Source organism: Solanum dulcamara, chromosome 1, assembly GCF_947179165.1.
Source record: "Solanum dulcamara chromosome 1, daSolDulc1.2, whole genome shotgun sequence".
Lineage (NCBI taxonomy): Eukaryota > Viridiplantae > Streptophyta > Magnoliopsida > Solanales > Solanaceae > Solanum > Solanum dulcamara.
The window spans coordinates 12,245,418-12,264,871 of NC_077237.1; the positions used below are offsets into that span (position 1 = coordinate 12,245,418).

Genomic DNA, 19,454 nt, shown 5'->3' on the forward strand with positions numbered 1-19,454 from the left:
TATCTAGTCAAATAGTTGTTGGTTTTAATTAATTGATAAAGAATCAAATGCTAACTTTTATTTTGCGAAAATGTTTTTTAAGTATTGAATTTTTTTAGGGATTAAGTTGAACTATAACAACACGTATTCTACGTAACAAGTTTGAATATAAATAGAGTAATTACTTACTATTAGTTTATTGACGATTAAATTAAATTGATGGTGTGAAAGTTTTTTACACTGCATATATAATAAGCTTCGATCCATCGAGAAAAAATCATATGAAATTTAAGATGATTATATAGTTTAAGAGTTCCCTCTATATTCTTCATTATTAATTCAATAAAATTAATTAAGGAAATGATTAAATATGAAGCTTGTGTTTCTAGACAATATTATATTCATTGCAATTAATTAGCTAGCTTCTACTAATAAACTAATCACTCCCACCGTAGAAACTTTACCATTGAGTTTGTATGCTCATGATATTCTTAATATTTTAGAACATAATAACTAAGTCAAGTATATGTGCAAAAAAATAAAATTATTTGACAGTTCTAGTAATTGGCATTTTATTGGTCCAAGAAAAGAAGCTGACCATTCAATGTTAAAGTTAATTATATATGTTCTATCTTTGTAAATGGAGTGAGATGAGTCCTCATTGATAACTAGGTCCACCAACAATTATAAAAATATGCATATCTTCATACATCATTTTCGTAATAACGATTTTTTTTATTGATGATAAAAAAAATTATACTTGTTATTTTTGGATATATTTAAAATAAATCTTACTTTATTATAATAACTCGCAAATCATATACAAAAATAAAGAATACTAAACAATTCATGTATGATGAGCTCAACCAAAAAGGCAATAGAAATTGCTAAACATAATTTTAGGTTGAGCACTCATTTATTTTCTTTGTCTCTTTTCTATAAAAAGGACTTTTACAATGATTAGTGTGGAGAAAATGATCCCTATGCACCCCTTTATAAAATTTGCCCCTTGAAAATTACACGGCAGAGTTTTATTTGAAATATATACAAATTAAAATAATTATATATACTATTAAGGTATATTATTATATTGTATATTATTAAGGTATTATACAATATCTAAATTGTATATCTTGAAGGTATATAAAGTACATATTTGATGGATATTCTTATAAAGTACATAAGAACCCTATTGTATTATGTAATTAACAAAAATATTTACACGAATCAACTTTATAGAAGGTATACTATATAATTGAACATTATGCTGAAACTTGAACACCCTGCCATGTACATTTTTAGTGCCTAATTGACCACATGTTTTGCTATATTAAGTCACTCAAATATTCCAAAAGGAAGGCCAAACCATCTTGTCTAATATTAGTAGTCCTTTTGTGATCATGAAAAGTTTTGTATGACTAAAAAATCAACTTATTTTAAAAAGTATTTTTTAAAAAAAGAATTTGTGAGAAACAGTTTGTATTTGATTATCAATTTGAGAAATTATAATTTTGAATTTGTGGATTTTAAAATAAAATTATTCAGAGTTTGATAAATTATTTATAGATATTAAATAATTTTTTTATCGAAACAAAAGATCTTGAGCTAGAGGAAGAGAAATGGATTGTGTCTTAATTGCTTATGTGTTAGGCAAGCGCCCTGGCTATAATATAATGAGGAGATACGAAGAAAACATGAAATTAGCTACGAAATGTGTCAGCAATTTCTAGTTAATTCATTGCTAAAGTTTCTATCTAATATTTTCTTATAATTCATCACTAATTCATAACTAAATAGCATTAACATAGAATTTTGTTGTTTAGTTACGTAAATTTAGATTTTTTGTTTGTTTGTCCATATACTATTATTAATAACAAGCACATCATTCTTAAATCATGGAATACTGATTTTGATAATTCTTCAGAGAAATTTCTTTATGGTTAACTTTTCCTAGACTTTCAATGAACTATATTGTGGATGTGGATCCCTTAGTAAAATTGCTAGTGGTATTTGTTAATCTCCTTATGCTAACAAGTACACTACCAAATAGACTACTAATCTTTATAATAAAGTCCCAAGTCCATATTTGTTTTGAGTGACATGATGTGTGTATATATAAAAAAAAAAAAATTAGATCTTAATAATGCGTTTTAAAAATGTGCGAGCCTATTTTTAAAGCGAATAATATCACTGATGAGTTATATTATTACAAAATTGTAAGTCAATAACCAGAGTCGATCTTTACTTTTTTTTTCTTGAGATTTTTATATTTGAATAATACGAACTATCTAAACAAAAAAATTTTACAGTCCGTTCCCATTAACCACTCGGGAATCGTCTTAGGAAGAATCAATTTTAGTCCTAAAAATAGAGTATTAGTAAAGAGCTTATTTTTGTTATTTTGACTTAAAATAAATATTTAAAAGTACTTTTTAATTTTATCCGTATATTACAAAATACTTAAAAATTATTTTAACCTAAGAATACCTAAAATAAGTCAATCCAAACAGATTCTAAAAAACCACTTATCACTTATCCTTTTGTCCTTTTCTGTTTTGTCCAAAATTTAATCTAATTATTTTTAGATGACTCTAAATGACTCTTAGCCCAAAGTTGTTGAGGAAATGTCCCTTTATATTTCATTAATCTATCCTAGCAGGCATGTTTTATTTTCTTAATGTGGTTTAGGTGAAGCTGGCCGGGAAACAATTAATAAAATGTCAAAAAAAAAAAGGAAAGTCCTTATGGGTTGGTGGAATAAGAGAAAATAATTTTGAAATAAAATATTAAATTATTTTATATCTTATTTAGCTATGAAGATCAATTAATCTCAAAGACTATTTTATATCAAAATAATAAAATTAACTATCTCATATAAAATATAAAATAACTAATTTCATCGAATATGGTTATCATCTCTAGGCTGCTATTTTAAGTCTTTCTTCAGCATATGAAGCTACTTCGTCGATGTTATCAAACAGATTCCAAATATAATATTTTATGTTTTCTAGCAAAAGAATATTCAAACTACTAAATATGATTTTTAAAAATTATAACCAAATTTAACTTTATCTTCAAAGATTTCAAATAAAGTGAAAAATATATTTAATCAATAGTATGTAGTAAATTTTATATGAGATCTAATTAATGACATTACGTGATTATCTATTTTGAGATATTACTTTTTAGAATAAATTTAATTTTATCTGATGTAAATTAATCAAGTTGAGTGATTTTACTAGCTTTTAGTAATTGAACTATGTAAATCATATTTTAAAAATGTAGATTCAAATTTTAAATACTTTTTGTGAAAAGTATAATTAAACACAACTTCAATTTTGAAATAGAGGGAGTAGTAACTGAATTTTTGAGTTTTTTTCATAGTTTAAAATAAGTGAATTGTTCAAAATTCAAGATAAATGTTGGAATTTTTTTCAGTTTTGCCCTTCATTTACATTTTTTAGGTGATAAATTTAAGAGAGTTAATTGCTCATATTTATAATTTTATTTTAAATTATTTTTATTTTCAAGAATAGTTTGAAAACTACTTAAGGGATAAAAGTGAAAAGTAATGTTCAATTTATGTCCTAAATTTTTATTCTTAATAAGTATGCATTTACTCATAAATTCAGTTAATATGAAATAGGGGAAGTACCTTTTTCTGTTCCAATTTATATGACTCACGTTCATTTTTGATCGATTTCAAAAAGAATAATATATATATATATATATTAGTAGTAATCTAAAATTTACATTTTACCCTTAATGAAATGAGTTATAGTCACAAAAAACATCTATAATTTAATTTTAGACCAGAAATTTTAAAAATATATTACTTTTTTTAAAATTTCATATCAGATCAAACTACGTGACATAAATTGATATGTGGGTGGAATCTAGACGGTGAGAAAAACAAAAACTTAATAGTAGTAGTTGTTAATGTTATAAAATAAGCCACCTTAGCATAATAAAAAGGAGAGATTAAGAGAAAAATAAGAAAGAGCAGATCTAATTTTTTTGTATAGCAGCAATAACTATTTATAGCCAATGCAAATCTGAGATTGATACAAGTTGAGGAATCAACTTGGACGACAAAATATGGTGGAGAAGAAAAATGTGGACAAAAAGAAAGAAAAAGAAAGGGGGAAAGGAACAGCCGCCAATATAACACTCTCCCTTGGATGTCCACGTGTAGTGTGTCTCATTAAAAATTTTACAAGAAATAATATACATAGTTATTCTGAACACCCATAGATCTTGTGTCTCGTTAAAACCTTACTAGGAAAAACCCAGTGGGAAAAAGCCTAATGAAAAAAAAGAGTACACACATCTGGTAATACGTCTTGATTGCTGCCTTATTAAAAACATTATCAGGAAAACCCAGTAGGACAAAACCTTGGTTAAGGGAAAAAGAGTGCAGCGCGTATTTTACTCCCTCTGATGAAAATTTCATTTGATATGTTGGAGACGACGCATTCCAATCTTATATCTTAGCTTCTCAAAAGTTGATGTTGGTAATGCCTTTGTGAATAAATCTGCAAGGTTATCACTCGAACGAACTTGTTGTACATCAATATCACCATTCTTCTAGAGATCTTGTGTGAAGAATAATTTTGGTGAAATATGTTTCGTTCTGTCTCCTTTTATTAATCCACCTTTCAATTGAGCTATACACACAGCATTGTCTTCGAATATAACTGTGGGTACTTTGACATCATTTTTCAGGCTGCATCTTTCTTTGATGAACTGTATCATCGATCTCAACCACACACATTCTCTACTTGCTTCATGAATTACTATTATTTCAGCATGATTTGAAGAAGTAGCAACAATAGACTGCTTTGTAGATCGTCATGATACAACAGTTCCTCCGTATGTAAATAGATAGTCTATTTGAGATCGAATTTTATGTGGGTCTGATAAATAACTTACATCTGCATAACCAATAAGGTATGCACAACCTTTGTTAATATAAAACAAACGCATATTAATAGTATCCTTTAGGTATCGCAAAATACGCTTGATGTCATTCCAATGCATTCGCGTTGGGGATGAACTATACTTTGCTAGCAAATTAACAGAAAATGTTATATCGGATATGGTTGTGTTGGCAAGATACATAAGTGCACCAATTGCACTGAGATATGGTACTTCACGACCAAGAAGTTCTTCAACCTCTTCTGGAGGTCGAAATGGATGTTTTTCCAATTCAAGTGATCGAACAATCATTGGAGTGCTTAATAGATGTACTTTGTCCATGTAAAATCATTTTAAGATTTTCTCAGTGTAGGCAGATTGGTGGACAAAGACCCATCTTCTAAATGTTCAATTTGCAGACCTAGACAAAGTTTTGTCTTTCCAAGATCTTTTATCTCAAATTCTTTCTTTAGATATTCAATTGCCTTTTGGACCTCTTCAGGGGTTCCAATGAGATTTATGTCATCAACATAAACGGCGAGTATAACAAACTCTGATTTCATTTTCTTAATAAAAACACATGGATAAATGACATCATTTATAAAACCTTCATTTATCAAGTGCTCACTAAGGCGATTATACCACATACGCCTAGATTGTTTCAGACCATATAATGATCTTTGCAGTTTCATTAAGTACATCTCCCGAGACTTAGTACATGCTTCAGGCAATTTTAATCCTTCTGAAATTTTCATGTAAATTTCATTATCAAGTGAACTATAAAGGTAAGCTGTAACTACATCCATTAGATGTATTTAAGATCTTTAGATATAGCTAAAATGATGAATTATCAAAAAGTTATTTCATCCATAACAGGTGAATATGTTTCTTCATAGTTAACCCTGGGTTTTTGAGAGAATCCTTGTACAACAAGGCGTACCTTGTATCTTATAATTTCATTTCTCTCATTTCATTTTTGCACAAAAATCCATCTATAGACAACTGGTTTTACACCTTCAGGAGTTTGGACTACAGGTCCAAAAACCTCACGTTTAGCAAGTGAGTCTAATTCTGATTGAATTGTCTTTTGTCATTCTGGCCAATCACATCTACGCCGACATTCTTCGATGGAATTAGGCTCAAGACTTTCACTATCTTGTATGAGATTAATTGCAACATTGTCTGCAAAAATATTATCCACCATAATTTTTGATCAATCTAAATTTATCTCATTACCGGTAGAACTTATTGAAAGTTCTTCATTCACTTGAGTCTTGGGTTCACTAATTTCTTTAGGAATATCAGGACTACTCAAATCTTGACCTTTTTCAGGAGGTTCTTTTGTAGTATAATTTTCGTTATTCCTCACGCTTCTCTTTCTAGAATTTTTATCCTTTGAACCCAATGATCTACCACGCTTCAGGCGTGTTCGGGATTCAGAAGCTATGATACTAGTAGATGGTCCTTTTGGGACATCAATCCGGATAGGCACATTCACTGCAGGGATATGTGACTTAGTTATACATTTCAAATCAGTAAATGCATCTGGCATTTGATTTGATATTTTCTGTAAGTAGATGATCTTCTGGACCTCCTGCTCACATGTGCGGGTGGATGGATCAAAATGAGATAATGATGAAACTTTCCACGCAATTTCTTTTTGGGGTTTCTTTTTCTCTCTCCCTAATTACGGGAAAGTTGTTTCATCAAACCGACAATCTGTAAATCGAATAGTGAATAAGTCTCTAATTAACGGTTTAAGGTATTGAATTATGGAGGGTGAGTCAAACCCAATATAGATGCCCAACCTCGTTGAGGGCCCATTTTTGTACGTTGTGGTGGTGCTACAGGCACGTATACCACACAACCAAAAATTCGTAGATGGGCTATATTTGGCTCATGAACAAATACTAATTGTGAGAAAGAGTATTTATTATAATATATCAGACTGAGACGTACAAGTGTTGTTGCCTGTAAGATAGCATGACCCCAAACAGTAATCGATAATTTTATTTTCATTAGTAGAGGTCTGGCTATCAATTGTAGGCGCTTAATAAATGACTTGGCAAAACCATTTTGAGTATGAACATGAGCAACATGATGTTCAATTTTTATCCCAATTGATAAGCAATAATCATCAAAAGATTGGGATGTAAATTCTCCAACATTATCAAGGAGAATAGCCTTAATTGGATAATCTGAGAATTGTGCCCTTAATCGTATTATTTGTGCTAACAACTTTGTAAACGCCAAGTTGCGAGATGATAAGAGGCACACATGAGACCATCTAGATGATGCATCTATTAGGACCATAAAATATCTAAACAATCTACTATATGAATGAATAGGTCCATATATATCTCCATGTATACGTTCTAAAAAGTCAGGAGATTCGATGCCAACCTTCAGGGTCGATTGTCTAGCAATTAATTTTCCTTGATAACAAGCAGCACATGAAAATTCATCATTCGTAAGAATCTTTTGGTTCTTTAATGGATGTCTAATTGAATTTTCAAGAATTCATCTCATCATTATTGATCCAGGATGACCTATTCGATCATGCCATAACACAAATATATTTAGATCAGTAAACTTCTGGTTTACGATCAAATGTGTTTCAATTGCACTAATTTTTGCATAATATAGGCCAAACGATAAAGTTGGTAATTTTTCCAAAATATATTTCTGGCCTGAGACACTTTTGGTTATACCAAGGTATTCAGTATTCATTTCATCTAGTGTCTCAACATGATATCCATTTTTGCGGATATTTTTAAAACTTAACAAGTTTCTTGGGGATTTAGAAGAGAATAGTGCATCATTTATAACGATTTTTGTCCCCTTAGGCAGAAATATAGTAGCTTTTTTGGAGCATTCAATCATTTTTGAATTACCAGAAATTGTAGTAACATTTGCTTTTCTTCTAAGCAAGTTAAAAAAAAAAATTCTCGTCTTTAAAAATAACATGAGTTGTTCCACTATCAATTATACAAATATCCTCATGATTGATCATTGATCCAAATAAAATTTGAGGCATATCCATTTTTCTTCAAAAAGAAATAAAGTAAATATTATAATTAATACATGGCTCATTAGACAAATTTTATTTATTTACATGGACTAGAAATATCATTTAGTACACACAAATAACAAGAAAATTATTTAAATATTATTAGGCTTATCAATATTCACATTGGCTTCTGAAAAATTAAGGAAATCAGCTACATCCAGATGCATAGGCTCAATATTATCTTCAGAGATAAAGTTTGTCTCTGGATTATTTTCTGCCCTCTTCAAGGATGCCTGATATAGCTGAACTAGACGTTTTGATGACCGACAAGTCCGCGATCAATGCACCATACCTCCACATCTATGACATATACTTTCTGAATTTTTCTTTGGTAAAGCTTCTGGCTTTTCACTCTTCTTTTTATACTGCTGATCATTTCTCGGTGTCAGCCGAGTATCATGATTATAATTTCTTCTTCGACCATGACCACGATCACAATTGGGGTCATGACCTCTTTCTCATTGGTTATAATTTGTTTGATTCACTTCAGGGAGTGGCAAAGAACCAACAGGCCAACTATCATGATTTTTCATTAATAGTTTATTGTGGCGTTCAGTAATCAGAAGGTGAAAAAGTAATTCAGAATAATTTTTAAAATTCTTTTCGTGATATTGCTGCTGCAGGAGCATATTCGCGGGTGGAAATGTGGAGTATGTCTTTTCAAGTTTATCTTGCTCAGTGATTTTTTCTCCGCATAAATTTAACTGAGCTATAATTCTAAACAAGGCAGAATTATATTCAGTTATATTTTTGAAATCCATTAATCTCAGATTTAGCCAATCATGACGTGCTTGTGGAAGCATGACCAACTTCAGGTGGTCATATCTTTCTTTTAAATTTTTTTACAGTTTAAGAGTGTCTTTTAATGTGAGATATTATAATTTTAACCCCTCATCAAGATGGTGTTGGAAAAATATCATGGCTTTGACACGGTCTTGACTATGGCTGGGCATTCGGTATTCGGTTCGGTATTTTCAAAGTTCGAGTTCAATAATTTGATAATCGATAATTCAAAGTATATACCAAATACCAAACTTTCAAACTTCGGTTCGGTAATTTGATAATCGGTAAATCAAACTTCGGTTTGGTAATTCGATAATCGGTAAATCAAACTTCGATTCGGTACGGTATTCGATAATACCATATTTTTTTAATAGTTAATGTACAATAAATATTTATTCGCATTTAATATTTACATTAACATAAAGAATACATATCTTAACTTATATTTTTATTACTACACCATAATTAAGTAATATATGCATTTTAACTTTTCTTATACCGAAACCAAAATTGCTCTGAAGCCACATTCTACGGAGGAGAAATAATACATCATAAACAAAGAGAAAATAATTTATGAATAGATACAGAATAAAAAAAATATTATCATGCAATAAAAATGATGAACAACAACAACAACAACAACAAACCCAGTATAATCCCATAATGTGGGGTCTGGGGAATAAAATGATGAAAAAAAGAGTGAAAACAAAAATCTCTAATATATCACACATAATTTTTATACATATGTTTTTCTTTGAATTATTCAAAAACTCTACATCACTGCACTAATTATTAATTAGTTCCTACAAAGATATGAAAGAGTTGGAATCTTTTGTTTTCAATGTAACTACCAAACAGTTTATGTAGATAACTGACGTGGTGAATCATGCAAAGTGAAATTAGAATTCTTAACCAATTGCATAAATTTAAAATTAGAATTTATAATTTTTACATGTACATGCAGTTATCCATTATGTACGTGTTTGAAAGTGTGCATATAATATGCTGTAAATGTGGGAAAGTTGAAATGAAAATGGTAAGGAAAATGAAAAAATGGGATAGTTTCCTCTTACTAAACTCTTCTCTTTTTGATAAAAAAATTTTTTAGTTTTTTTGTTGTAAAAATAATAATAAAAAAATGTTATTCGGTATTTCTCGAATATCGAAATCGAAATATCGAATTTTATATTTCAGTACCGAATACCGAATTGAATTACCGAAATACCGAAATAGCCAGTTCGATTCGGTAATTCGGTTTTCGATATTTTATGCCCAGTCCTAGTCTTGACTAGATGCCGTATTGTCATCTTTGATGGTGTCTGCCAAATTCATCGATTCTAGATATATTTCGGTATCTAGTGCCCATGATGAGTAGATTTTTTTCAGAAATATCAAGAGCAATAAATTCAAGTTTTGAGATATTAGACATTTTAAGAAAATAAATTTTTTATCCCTTTTATTACCTTCTTAAAAATATAGCACAAAGCAATGAAAGTTCGTACTATTAACGTGTTATAAAATAAATTAATTTAGCATAAGAAAAAGAGATTAAGAGAAAAATAAGAAGGAGCAGATCTAATTTTTTTGTATAGCAGCAATGAATATTTATCGTCATTGTAAATCTGAAATTGATACAAGTTGAGGAATCATCTGGGACGACAAAACATGGTGGAGAAGAAAAATGTGGAGAAAAAGGAAGGAAAAGAAAGGGGGAAAGGGACAGCCACCAAACATAACAGTTGATACTTAATCGTACTTGTTTTTTTTATTATTTGACTTAATTAACCCCACACTCTAATGTTTAACCAAACCTCATCATTTTCTTCGAAAATCAAGATTCCATGGACCACCCCCCTCCATCTCAACCCGTCGATCCACCGCCGGTTCCCACCGACGACGACGCCATGGCTTCCGAAATTCTACCGGAATCTTCAAATTCCGGCGTCATGAAGAAAAAATTGAAGAAGAAAAAGAAGAATAAAGAATGCGCCACGGACCCTTTTGACCCTCAATCTTCCGCTGCCTGCTATTCATCGTCATCTTGTTCTGCGACGTCGTTTCCACAATCTACTCAAAGGGGTATCAGGGTTTCCACCGGTCGTCGGAACCCTAGAGTCATCATTGGCTCCGGCAGACAGAAAAGCGACAATGTTGAAGCCCTTGCACTTCCTCTCGGAATGTCTATTGCTGCTGTTCTTGCTCAGGTTCTTCTTCTTTTTTTTAAATAATTTGCGTATGGAAATGTTGTTTCTATTTACTTTTTGCTTTTATATTTCTCCTGTGGGAAGGGTGGCCCAGGTAATGGTAAGACGAGGGGGGGGGGGAATGAAAAATTCTGCACCTTTTAGGATGCAAGATTAGTCTTTTATGTGAAAGCTTTGTCATTGTTGAGATTGTGTGTTGGTTATTAGCTGGTAATATTTGTATTTGTTAATGGGGTTCCTGTGTTTACTAAATACTGTAATTCAGAATTGTGGATGGGAATTATTTGATACTATCTCTTTTACATTGTTTGGTTACGCGGAAAAGCTTCAGTCTTTTCAGGAAAGTTGTGCTATTTGTGTTGAAAGAAGTGATTTTGATATCATTTTCTTATTAGAAAGAAGCGATCTTTATATTGGGATTGGGATTAAGCTGGAAAAGATGCTGTATCAGTTATTGGTGTTTCTTGTTGGCCTCTCTTTTTGGTGATGATTTGGAATTACGGGTGGAAATGTTTGAATTTTCAAAAGTTATTAGAAGTAGTGTTGAGAGTGAGAGGAAGTGTGTGTGGTGCTGTAAGTTGCACTGGATTTTTGTTGAGTGTTTGGTTTGGGATAAAGACAGTAGCATAGTAGCAACCATAAAACGTTCTGGCCTAAAATATGATTTGATGTTGCTTTATCAAAAAAGTAAGTTCATTGTTTTTGAATTGAAGGGAATCAAGAAGGTGTTAAATTATTGGGTAGGTGTGAGTTTCTCACTGGTATTAATTCCTTGAAGCTGTAATTCTATTTTCATAAATGTTGTATGAAATGTTTCTTTATTAAGAAGTTGATTCATATATAGTTGTTTCCATTGGATATTGTGCCATGGTGTGTCCTTTGTGTAATTTTTTTTCTTTTTTGTACTCTATTATTTAACAGACTTGATAACTTGTTCAGAGTCATATGTCTGATAAGTAACATTTGTGTTCTACGAAGAGCTACTGACTAGATCGTTAAACCTGGCTCAAGAATGGTGTAGCAAAATATCAAAGCATATCATTCAAATTCAAGACTCAATTCCTTTTCATCCAATAGTACATATTCTGCATACATCGATGTTTAACAACAGAGTATCCCTTTATTATCTTCAAACATTTCCTATTTCTTTCAATTCATGTAGTCCAGGAAATGCACAGAGGAATACACATCCAAATCTTCTTATGAAATTTGTTGGTGTAATATGTCTTACAACATCATAAGAAACTTTTACTGTTGTGAGGTGCTGCCCAATGAACTCCAAAAACTATCAAGAACATAGTCCAGAGCTGCCAGTAAAACTGCACTGTAGGAAAAGATGATCAGCAGAATCGATGAAACTATCACATAAATAACACCTGTTGCAAAGCTTGTACCCTATTTTTGGCAAATTCTCGTGGGTTAGACATGCCCCATAAGCTACCAACCAAAACAAGCCACTTTAAGAAGGGATAATGTCTTCCATGGCCAGAAAGCAACATTTTCAGCAGAATTTTCCTGAAGCAATCTGTAGAAGGAGTTCACAGAGTATTCTCCATCTTTGCTTGCCTTCCAAAACATAGCATCATCTTGGTGCATGTCTAACACTACAAATTGCATTCTACACAGAAAAGCCCCAACATCTTCCAACACACAGTCGTTGAAGTCCCTCCTGAACTGAAAATTCCATCCTGCAATACTAAAACGGTCAGCCAGCAGTATACCAGAAAATCTCACCAGCCTGTATAAGACTTGAACTTGATCCTTAAGCAGCCCTCTCCAACCCAATTGTCTTTCCTTGACCTAATTTTTTTTTTTGTAGTAAAATATCAAAAGAAGATATAGACTAGGCTTCACAACAGTTATTTGAATCAAAGTTCCCTAGCTGTTGAACTTCTGGTATTTGTTGTTTAAAAAAAAGGCAACAAAACTATTAAGAATTGGGTAAAATGATTAGTTTTCAAGATACTTTTTTTTTAGATGAAGTAGTTTTCAAGATACTTGAATATTGCTTAGACAACATAGTTTCTATTCAATTGGGAGCCTAATACTTCATTCTTATGATAGCGAGTCGTATTCTCTTTATTTAGTAGCATGTTGTTTTTTTTCAGTTCTAAGATGGTATCATTGAGGTCTACCGAAGCTCGCTTATTGGGTGTATGTGCATTCTGCAAGATATCTTTAACATCTGAATCAATTAGATCTTTAAAAAGTATGCTTTCCAAACAGTGTGAAACTTCAGTTTATTACTAAGGTGGATGTTGGTAGTTCTACTCTACTGACTTGTATGTTGTATTTATTTGGGTAAAATAAGTATATTAAGTTTAATCTTTTATGAAGTGACTCGTGATTTCTGCTTCATTTTATGTTTTCCCTTGTGAATGCTAGTTCCATAAGTTTTTACTGTAGATATAGTCATTATGACAACTAATTATAGATTGTCATTATGACAAAAAAAACTAAGTATAAATTTAAATTATAAATGTCATATCTGTTTCATATTTGGTAACACTACTTTGCAGTATCTGTCCTAGTGCTGAATAGTGTCACTAGGTTGATTATTACTTGTTCTGTTTAAACATATCAATTATATCTGGTTCTTGGACGTGAATGCTCTCATGGTGCACGATGAAGGTAACATCTCTGATGGTCGCATCTTTTTTTTTTTTTTGCTTTGCACTTTTCTGTATTGTACATCAGTTACAGCAATGTCATATCCATTGTGCATGCCTAGCTTTTATCTTTTATCTTGTTCCTATAATATCCATTTATTTATTTGGCCCCTTTCTCAAAAAAATTATCCATTTATTTCTTTTAAAATTACCTCAAAGAATTTCTTTCTTGAGGAATAAACTCAAGACAGCTTTTCATATGCTGGAGACGTACACCACCATCACAATTTTGTTATTTTTAGTAACCCGTGGAATTCTATGAGGATGATCTCACCAAATAAAGCTTATCTCGTTATACCACCATTCTGGAAATTAGCTCCTTCTGCAGTTCTGTTTCCATGTGGCTCCATCTGACTTGTCCCATTGTAATGACATGACATCCATGCTTGGGATGTCTAATCAATTGTGTTAGGTCTAGGAACTATTTAATATTTCAGTGCAAGGATGCTCGAATCTTATTAGTAATTCATGTTTAGCTTCTGATTGTCTTGTCTTACCAGTTTCTCGTACTAAATCTATTCTCAGTGTCATTTTCAAATCCATTCACTCATCTTTAGAAACATCTTTCTTTTGTCAATGGTTGTTTATATTGCTATTCTCTTGATTTGTCAACAATGTTTAGGCTCTTTCCGTTTTGCTTGTGATCATGACATCATTGGCTGTCTTGATAGTCTTCATGGTATGTGCTTTACAGAAATAATGATTATAATGAGAAACAACAATAACAACAACAAGAGTATGTGATGCTCTTTTGTTTTTTTGATGAAGAAAGCTTTCAGTTAAAGGCATCAAGAAGATGCTCTTTGTTGATAGCACATATTGGCATTTAACTTGGCAGAGATATAAGCTGCCTTTTAGATGCCTTACCCCTACCTATTTGATGTCATTACCTCTTCCCGCTAATGTAGAGGAAAGAATCAACGCCTTAGGAGGAATTTTTTGTGGCAAGGAGGAAAAAGGCTATCATTTAGTCAAATGGGACACCTTTCTGGCTAAGAAAGATGGAGGGCTGGGTATCAGAATCTGAGAAAGCAGGACAGAAATCTCCTGCTGAAATGGCTTTGGAGACTACCTAAGGAGGAGCATTCTTTGTGGGGCACTGTGATACAAGCTAAGTATGAAAGGAAGGTTTTTGGAGGACAAAAGAAGTAAACGCTACATATGGCACAAGTTTGTGGAGATCAATCAAGAACCTGTTGCATGTATTCATTGCAAGAACTACTTTTAAAGTGAAAGATGGCTATAGGATCTTGTTCTGGGAAGATAACTGGATGGGGAATGGAAGTCTCAAGCAACTGTTCTCTGACATTTATATTTTAAATCAGCAGCAAGATTCTACTTTACAGGAAGTATGGTCAAATCAAGGTTGTCACTTGACCTATAGAAGATTGATGCAAGACTGGGAAATGGAAAGATTGGCCAACTTTTATGGCACTCTTGACCAGTGCAAGGGGCTACAGGAAGGAGAAGACACTGTAAGATGGAAATGCCACAGCAAGGGCATTTTTACTGTCAGCTCTGCCTATAAGGACATGAATCAGATGGGTTCTCAGATCAGATTTTTACCTTCGAAGCTTATTTGGAAAGTAAATATTCCATTCGAAGTAGCTATTTTCACTTGGTTGGTTGTGAAAGAAGCTGTTTTAACTCAGGAGAATCTACAGTAGAGGGGCAAGTATATGTGCTCCAGATGTTATTTTTGTGGGCATAATGCAGAGACAATTAACCATCTGTTTCTTTATTGTAAAGTGGTTAGCCAGCTTTGGAATCTATTTACCAGCTTCAGAGGCATAAAAGGTGGATGATGTTGGGAAGAACAGGGGAGGCACTAACTAGCTGGAATTTTGAGGACGGTGGTAGCACTAACAAAAACAGATGGAGAATTGTCCGAGCAGTAATATGGTGGACCATTTGGAAAGAGAGAAACTTTAGGTGTTTTGAAGGCAACAGTAGCTCTCTGCAAAAGTTAAAAATGAATTGCATTATAAGTTTTTGTTATTGGTGCAGCTCAGAGTATATCCATGACCCAGTTTCTATAGTAGACATCCTAGGATCCTTGTAAGATGAGATAGGATTTAGTGTTAGTCTATTGTTTTTACTCTTTTGGATGTAGATTCAATGATGTAATTTTGGCTTCCAGCACTTTGTGCTGATGATATACATACACAATCTGTTACCTTGTGAAAAAAAAGAAGATATAAGCTGCCTTTTACTACTAAAGCCCTATAAACCTTGCTTGTTCTGATCATCGCTTGATTCAAACATGAGGGATGATTCACATTCTGAAGATGAGTTTTATCTTGCCCCTAGGCTCAATTCAAGCGGCAAAGGTCGAGGGATTTATAACTTAGGTCACAGGTTTGAGCCCTGTGCCATGTGAACAAAGCCTGGTATTTAAGTGGAGAAGGATAGAGGGGACCCATTATCTCAAAGGTTGCGGTTGGTCGTAAGAGTTGGCCCCAAACAAAGTTTTTGGTCTAAAAAGAAGGATGAGTTTTGTCTTGTTTGATGCTACATCTTTTCTTTTGCTGCAAAGTTATCACCCTCCTTATCACGGGAAATTAATAAGTTGATAGTCGCTCATGGGTAGTGACCATGTTTCTTATGTATTTAAGGATATAGGAAGTGTACTGTTAATATTGTTTATGTTGCTTTGTTTAGGTTTTGGAAAGGAAAGATGCAGCCAGAGAAAAGATATCTGTGGATCACCTCTCAGAGGTAAGAGATACTCTTTTTGAACAGGAGAGGTATGAGATACTTTATTGGACAAACAATTTCCCCTGAAGTGATTAAGGACTCAATAATGATCTGCACTTTGCAGAATCATATTGCTATATATGAAACTAGACTGTAAGGGTGTTTAATCTCCTCTATCCAAGCATACATTCTTACATTTTTGAATTTTAGATTACAACTATAACCTGCCATCATGGACATGTTTCGAACATTTTGCATTTAGATTACAATTTACAACTATAACCTGCCTTCATGGACATGTTCGAAACATTTTGTATTTCCTTGCAAAATCAGATGTGCAGATCTCATGATTTTGTTGTCATTTTTCACACAGATTTGTACTTTGGCTGTCCGAGAGTCTTTGGCCAATGTAAGCATAATCAGTCTTCTTTCTGTTAAGTTATGGTTTGTCACTAATACAGTCAGCTTATTATATAGTGACGATGTTAAAGCATTGGACTTTCTACTCTACTTTTGTCTTGTTCTGGAAACAGGTATTCGGTGACCAGTTTGAGTCTTTTGTGAGGAACTTTGAGAAATCGTTTCATAGTACCTTGATGACTCTCAGATTAATCAGTGAATCCTCAATGAAAAGTGGAGTACAGCAACATAATTGTGCAGCAAGGACTTCTGTATCAGAAAGATCCGTGCCTTTTATTTCCAACGGAGTAGAAAATGTCACATGTGATCCTGAATTCGGTGAGTTTCAATCGGAGTCATTTCAGCAGAGTATCTCAGATAACGAACTGAGCGATCAAGAAGAGAGAAGTGACGGTACATGTCTTGAATCAATAGGTCGGCAGCTTACCCTCTATGATAGGCAAGTAAGGCAGCAATTGGCTTCTGCTTCTTCAAGCCTGATTTCATCCAATACAGAGATTAGCCAATCTGTGCATAGGACTTTGGAAAGATCTCTCACGGAGCAAGCTAGGTCGAATGACCTCAAGACATTTGAGATTGGTCTTACAATGAGGAAGTTGCAACTTAAAGAAAGACAGCTGGCTCTCAGTTCTGATGCGAATCTTTTGGAGAGGGTCAAACTATCATTTGGTTTCTCTAAGACGTCCTTCAAAACTGAAAAGTTCAAAAATCAAGTAGAAGACTCGAAACATGCTGAACTACTTAAAATATGTATAGACTGCCTTGTTGCTGGTTTATTTATCATGCTAGCGTGTCTTGGATATGGAACTTATGTTTTCTCTCACAAAAGAATTACTGAAGCTACAGCATCCTGCACACCTTCCATGGTAAGGAATGTTCGATTCTGAATTCCGTTTATTTTGTTTAAATCTTTTTCAAGAAATCTAGTAAAGTGTGACCAGTTGCCTCATCTCCCCTTGCACATGGTTCTTTGGAATCTATAGATGGCAGAAAATCAGCAACAAGAAAGAATATTAACTCTTTTCCCGTTGCTACATAAACTGTGTTTACTTATGGGTTGGCTGGAATAAATGCACCATGCATCATTTTCGTTTATGTAACAAGCTCGCTTGAGGCCCTCGATTGTAGTGGTATGCAAGTTCGAGTAAAAGCAAAAGTGTTGGGTACATGCATACAGAAAATTCTTGAATGAAGAAGCCCAATTTCAAGTTGGTGGAAAGGTGGAAAAGAGGGATGATAGTTATAGTAATGCTAACTCCATAAATATTAAATAAGAGATTTATTTGGTGGATTTAATGCACTATAATTATATATGCAGCTATATGATTTGCCAAGTGGCATACATTGCTGAACAAAAAATGGTTGCTTTTGATCCAAATGCTGGGTAATGATTTGTATTTTCTTCTTTCACTTTGCTCTTATTTTAGCAAATTCACCTATTAAGCAATGCAACAAAAGAGAAGGAACTGTATCATGAGATTTGTCGTCCAAAGAAGTCAATGTTAGTTGTTGTAGTTGCTGCTTTCTGTGTTCTTTCTTAAAGCATAGACCCCAGGATAGTTCAGTTAGTTGGCCATCTCTGTTTGTTCATGTTTCACCAGTGTACAACATTTATTAGCCATGGTAATGAAATGGATATATTTTACGTTCCAGGAACACAACTCTTGGTGGATGCCCAAATCAATGTCATCTATTAATTCAGGACTGCAACTCTTACGGTGTCAGGCTCAAGTTCTCAGTCGCATGCTATTTGGTGCTTTCTTGATATTGGCTATAGCCTATTTACTTGTCCAGCGCTCTGCAACCTCAAATCAGACTATGCCAGTTACTTTCATTCTGTTGCTGTTGGGAGTTGGCTGCGGTTTTGCAGGGAAGTTTTGTATTGACACCTTGGGGGGCAGTGGATATCATTGGTTAATTTATTGGGAGACTTTGTGCTTGCTACATTTCTTTTCGAATGTCTGTATCTCGACTTTGTTCCTGATCCTTCATGGGCCTGTCACAGTGTCAGAAAAGACCATGAGGGATAGAACCTTTCCATACTGGATAAGGAGATCTGTGTTTTATACCACACTACTTCTTTTTCTCCCCTTGCTGTGTGGTCTGATGCCTTTTGCTGGCCCCGGTGAATGGAAAGATCACTTCTCTTCACTTGTCCTGAATGCTTTTATTACTCCAGTTGAATTCTGAAAAGGAGAGTGCAAGCTTATAGCATTATTGAATGAAACACTGTTTTGATCAAGCAAGACCTGTCAAGGAATTTTTGTCTAGTAGGAGACGCGTCTGAAGTATCGGGCTTCAGGATGATTATGTTTCTGTTTACATGTAAATTATGACGTATCATTAGGGGTTAGCTGAAGATTTCTGGCTTACAGATGAAACACTGTTTTGATATGTGCCTGTAGCGTTGTATCATTAATTAGTACTCCCAGGACTAGCCTAAATTATGTGTATCACTAGAGCAAAATGAGGCCTTGTGTTTCCTTTCCTTTTGGTTTATGTAATTGGGGAGAAGCAGGTTTTGAGTCTTGTAAGTTGTAACATCATCTTGTTAAAGTGCAGGATACAAGTATCTTGTATTGAGCTACTTTTTATTCAATTGAATGAGTTATAAGTTGTAGATTGTGTTTGATTAACTGATACCAGTTCTCTATGATTTATTTATCTGCTTCTTCAGGATTTGTTTTATATTCATATTATGTACTGTTATGATCT

At 33.1% G+C, this 19,454-nt stretch overlaps 1 protein-coding gene across 2 annotated transcripts; it reads left to right on the plus strand.

Moving 5' to 3' along the window:
* Positions 1-10,319: 10,319 nt before the first annotated feature.
* Positions 10,320-19,359, plus strand: LOC129902179 (protein CPR-5). Of its 2 annotated transcripts, XM_055977264.1 has the most exons (5): positions 10,320-10,953; positions 16,284-16,340; positions 16,693-16,728; positions 16,853-17,605; positions 18,393-19,359. In XM_055977264.1, exons 1-5 carry the CDS (start codon positions 10,591-10,593, stop codon positions 18,927-18,929), a joined length of 1,746 nt encoding a protein of 581 aa, XP_055833239.1. In that variant the 5' UTR covers positions 10,320-10,590; the 3' UTR covers positions 18,930-19,359. The 2 variants fall into 2 exon arrangements, with proteins under 2 accessions (XP_055833239.1, XP_055833245.1); XM_055977270.1 differs by lacking the exon at positions 16,284-16,340.
* Positions 19,360-19,454: the final 95 nt, after the last annotated feature.

Bases quoted from the DNA above. Each gene is read 5' to 3' on its own strand.
- LOC129902179 (XM_055977264.1), top strand. From the start codon at position 10,591: ATGGACCACCCCCCTCCATCTCAACCCGTCGATCCACCGCCGGTTCCC. The intron at 10,954-16,283 runs GTTCTTCTTCTT...TGCTTTGTTTAG, and splicing joins TTGCTGCTGTTCTTGCTCAG to GTTTTGGAAAGGAAAGATGC. The intron at 16,729-16,852 runs GTAAGCATAATC...TTCTGGAAACAG, and splicing joins TCCGAGAGTCTTTGGCCAAT to GTATTCGGTGACCAGTTTGA.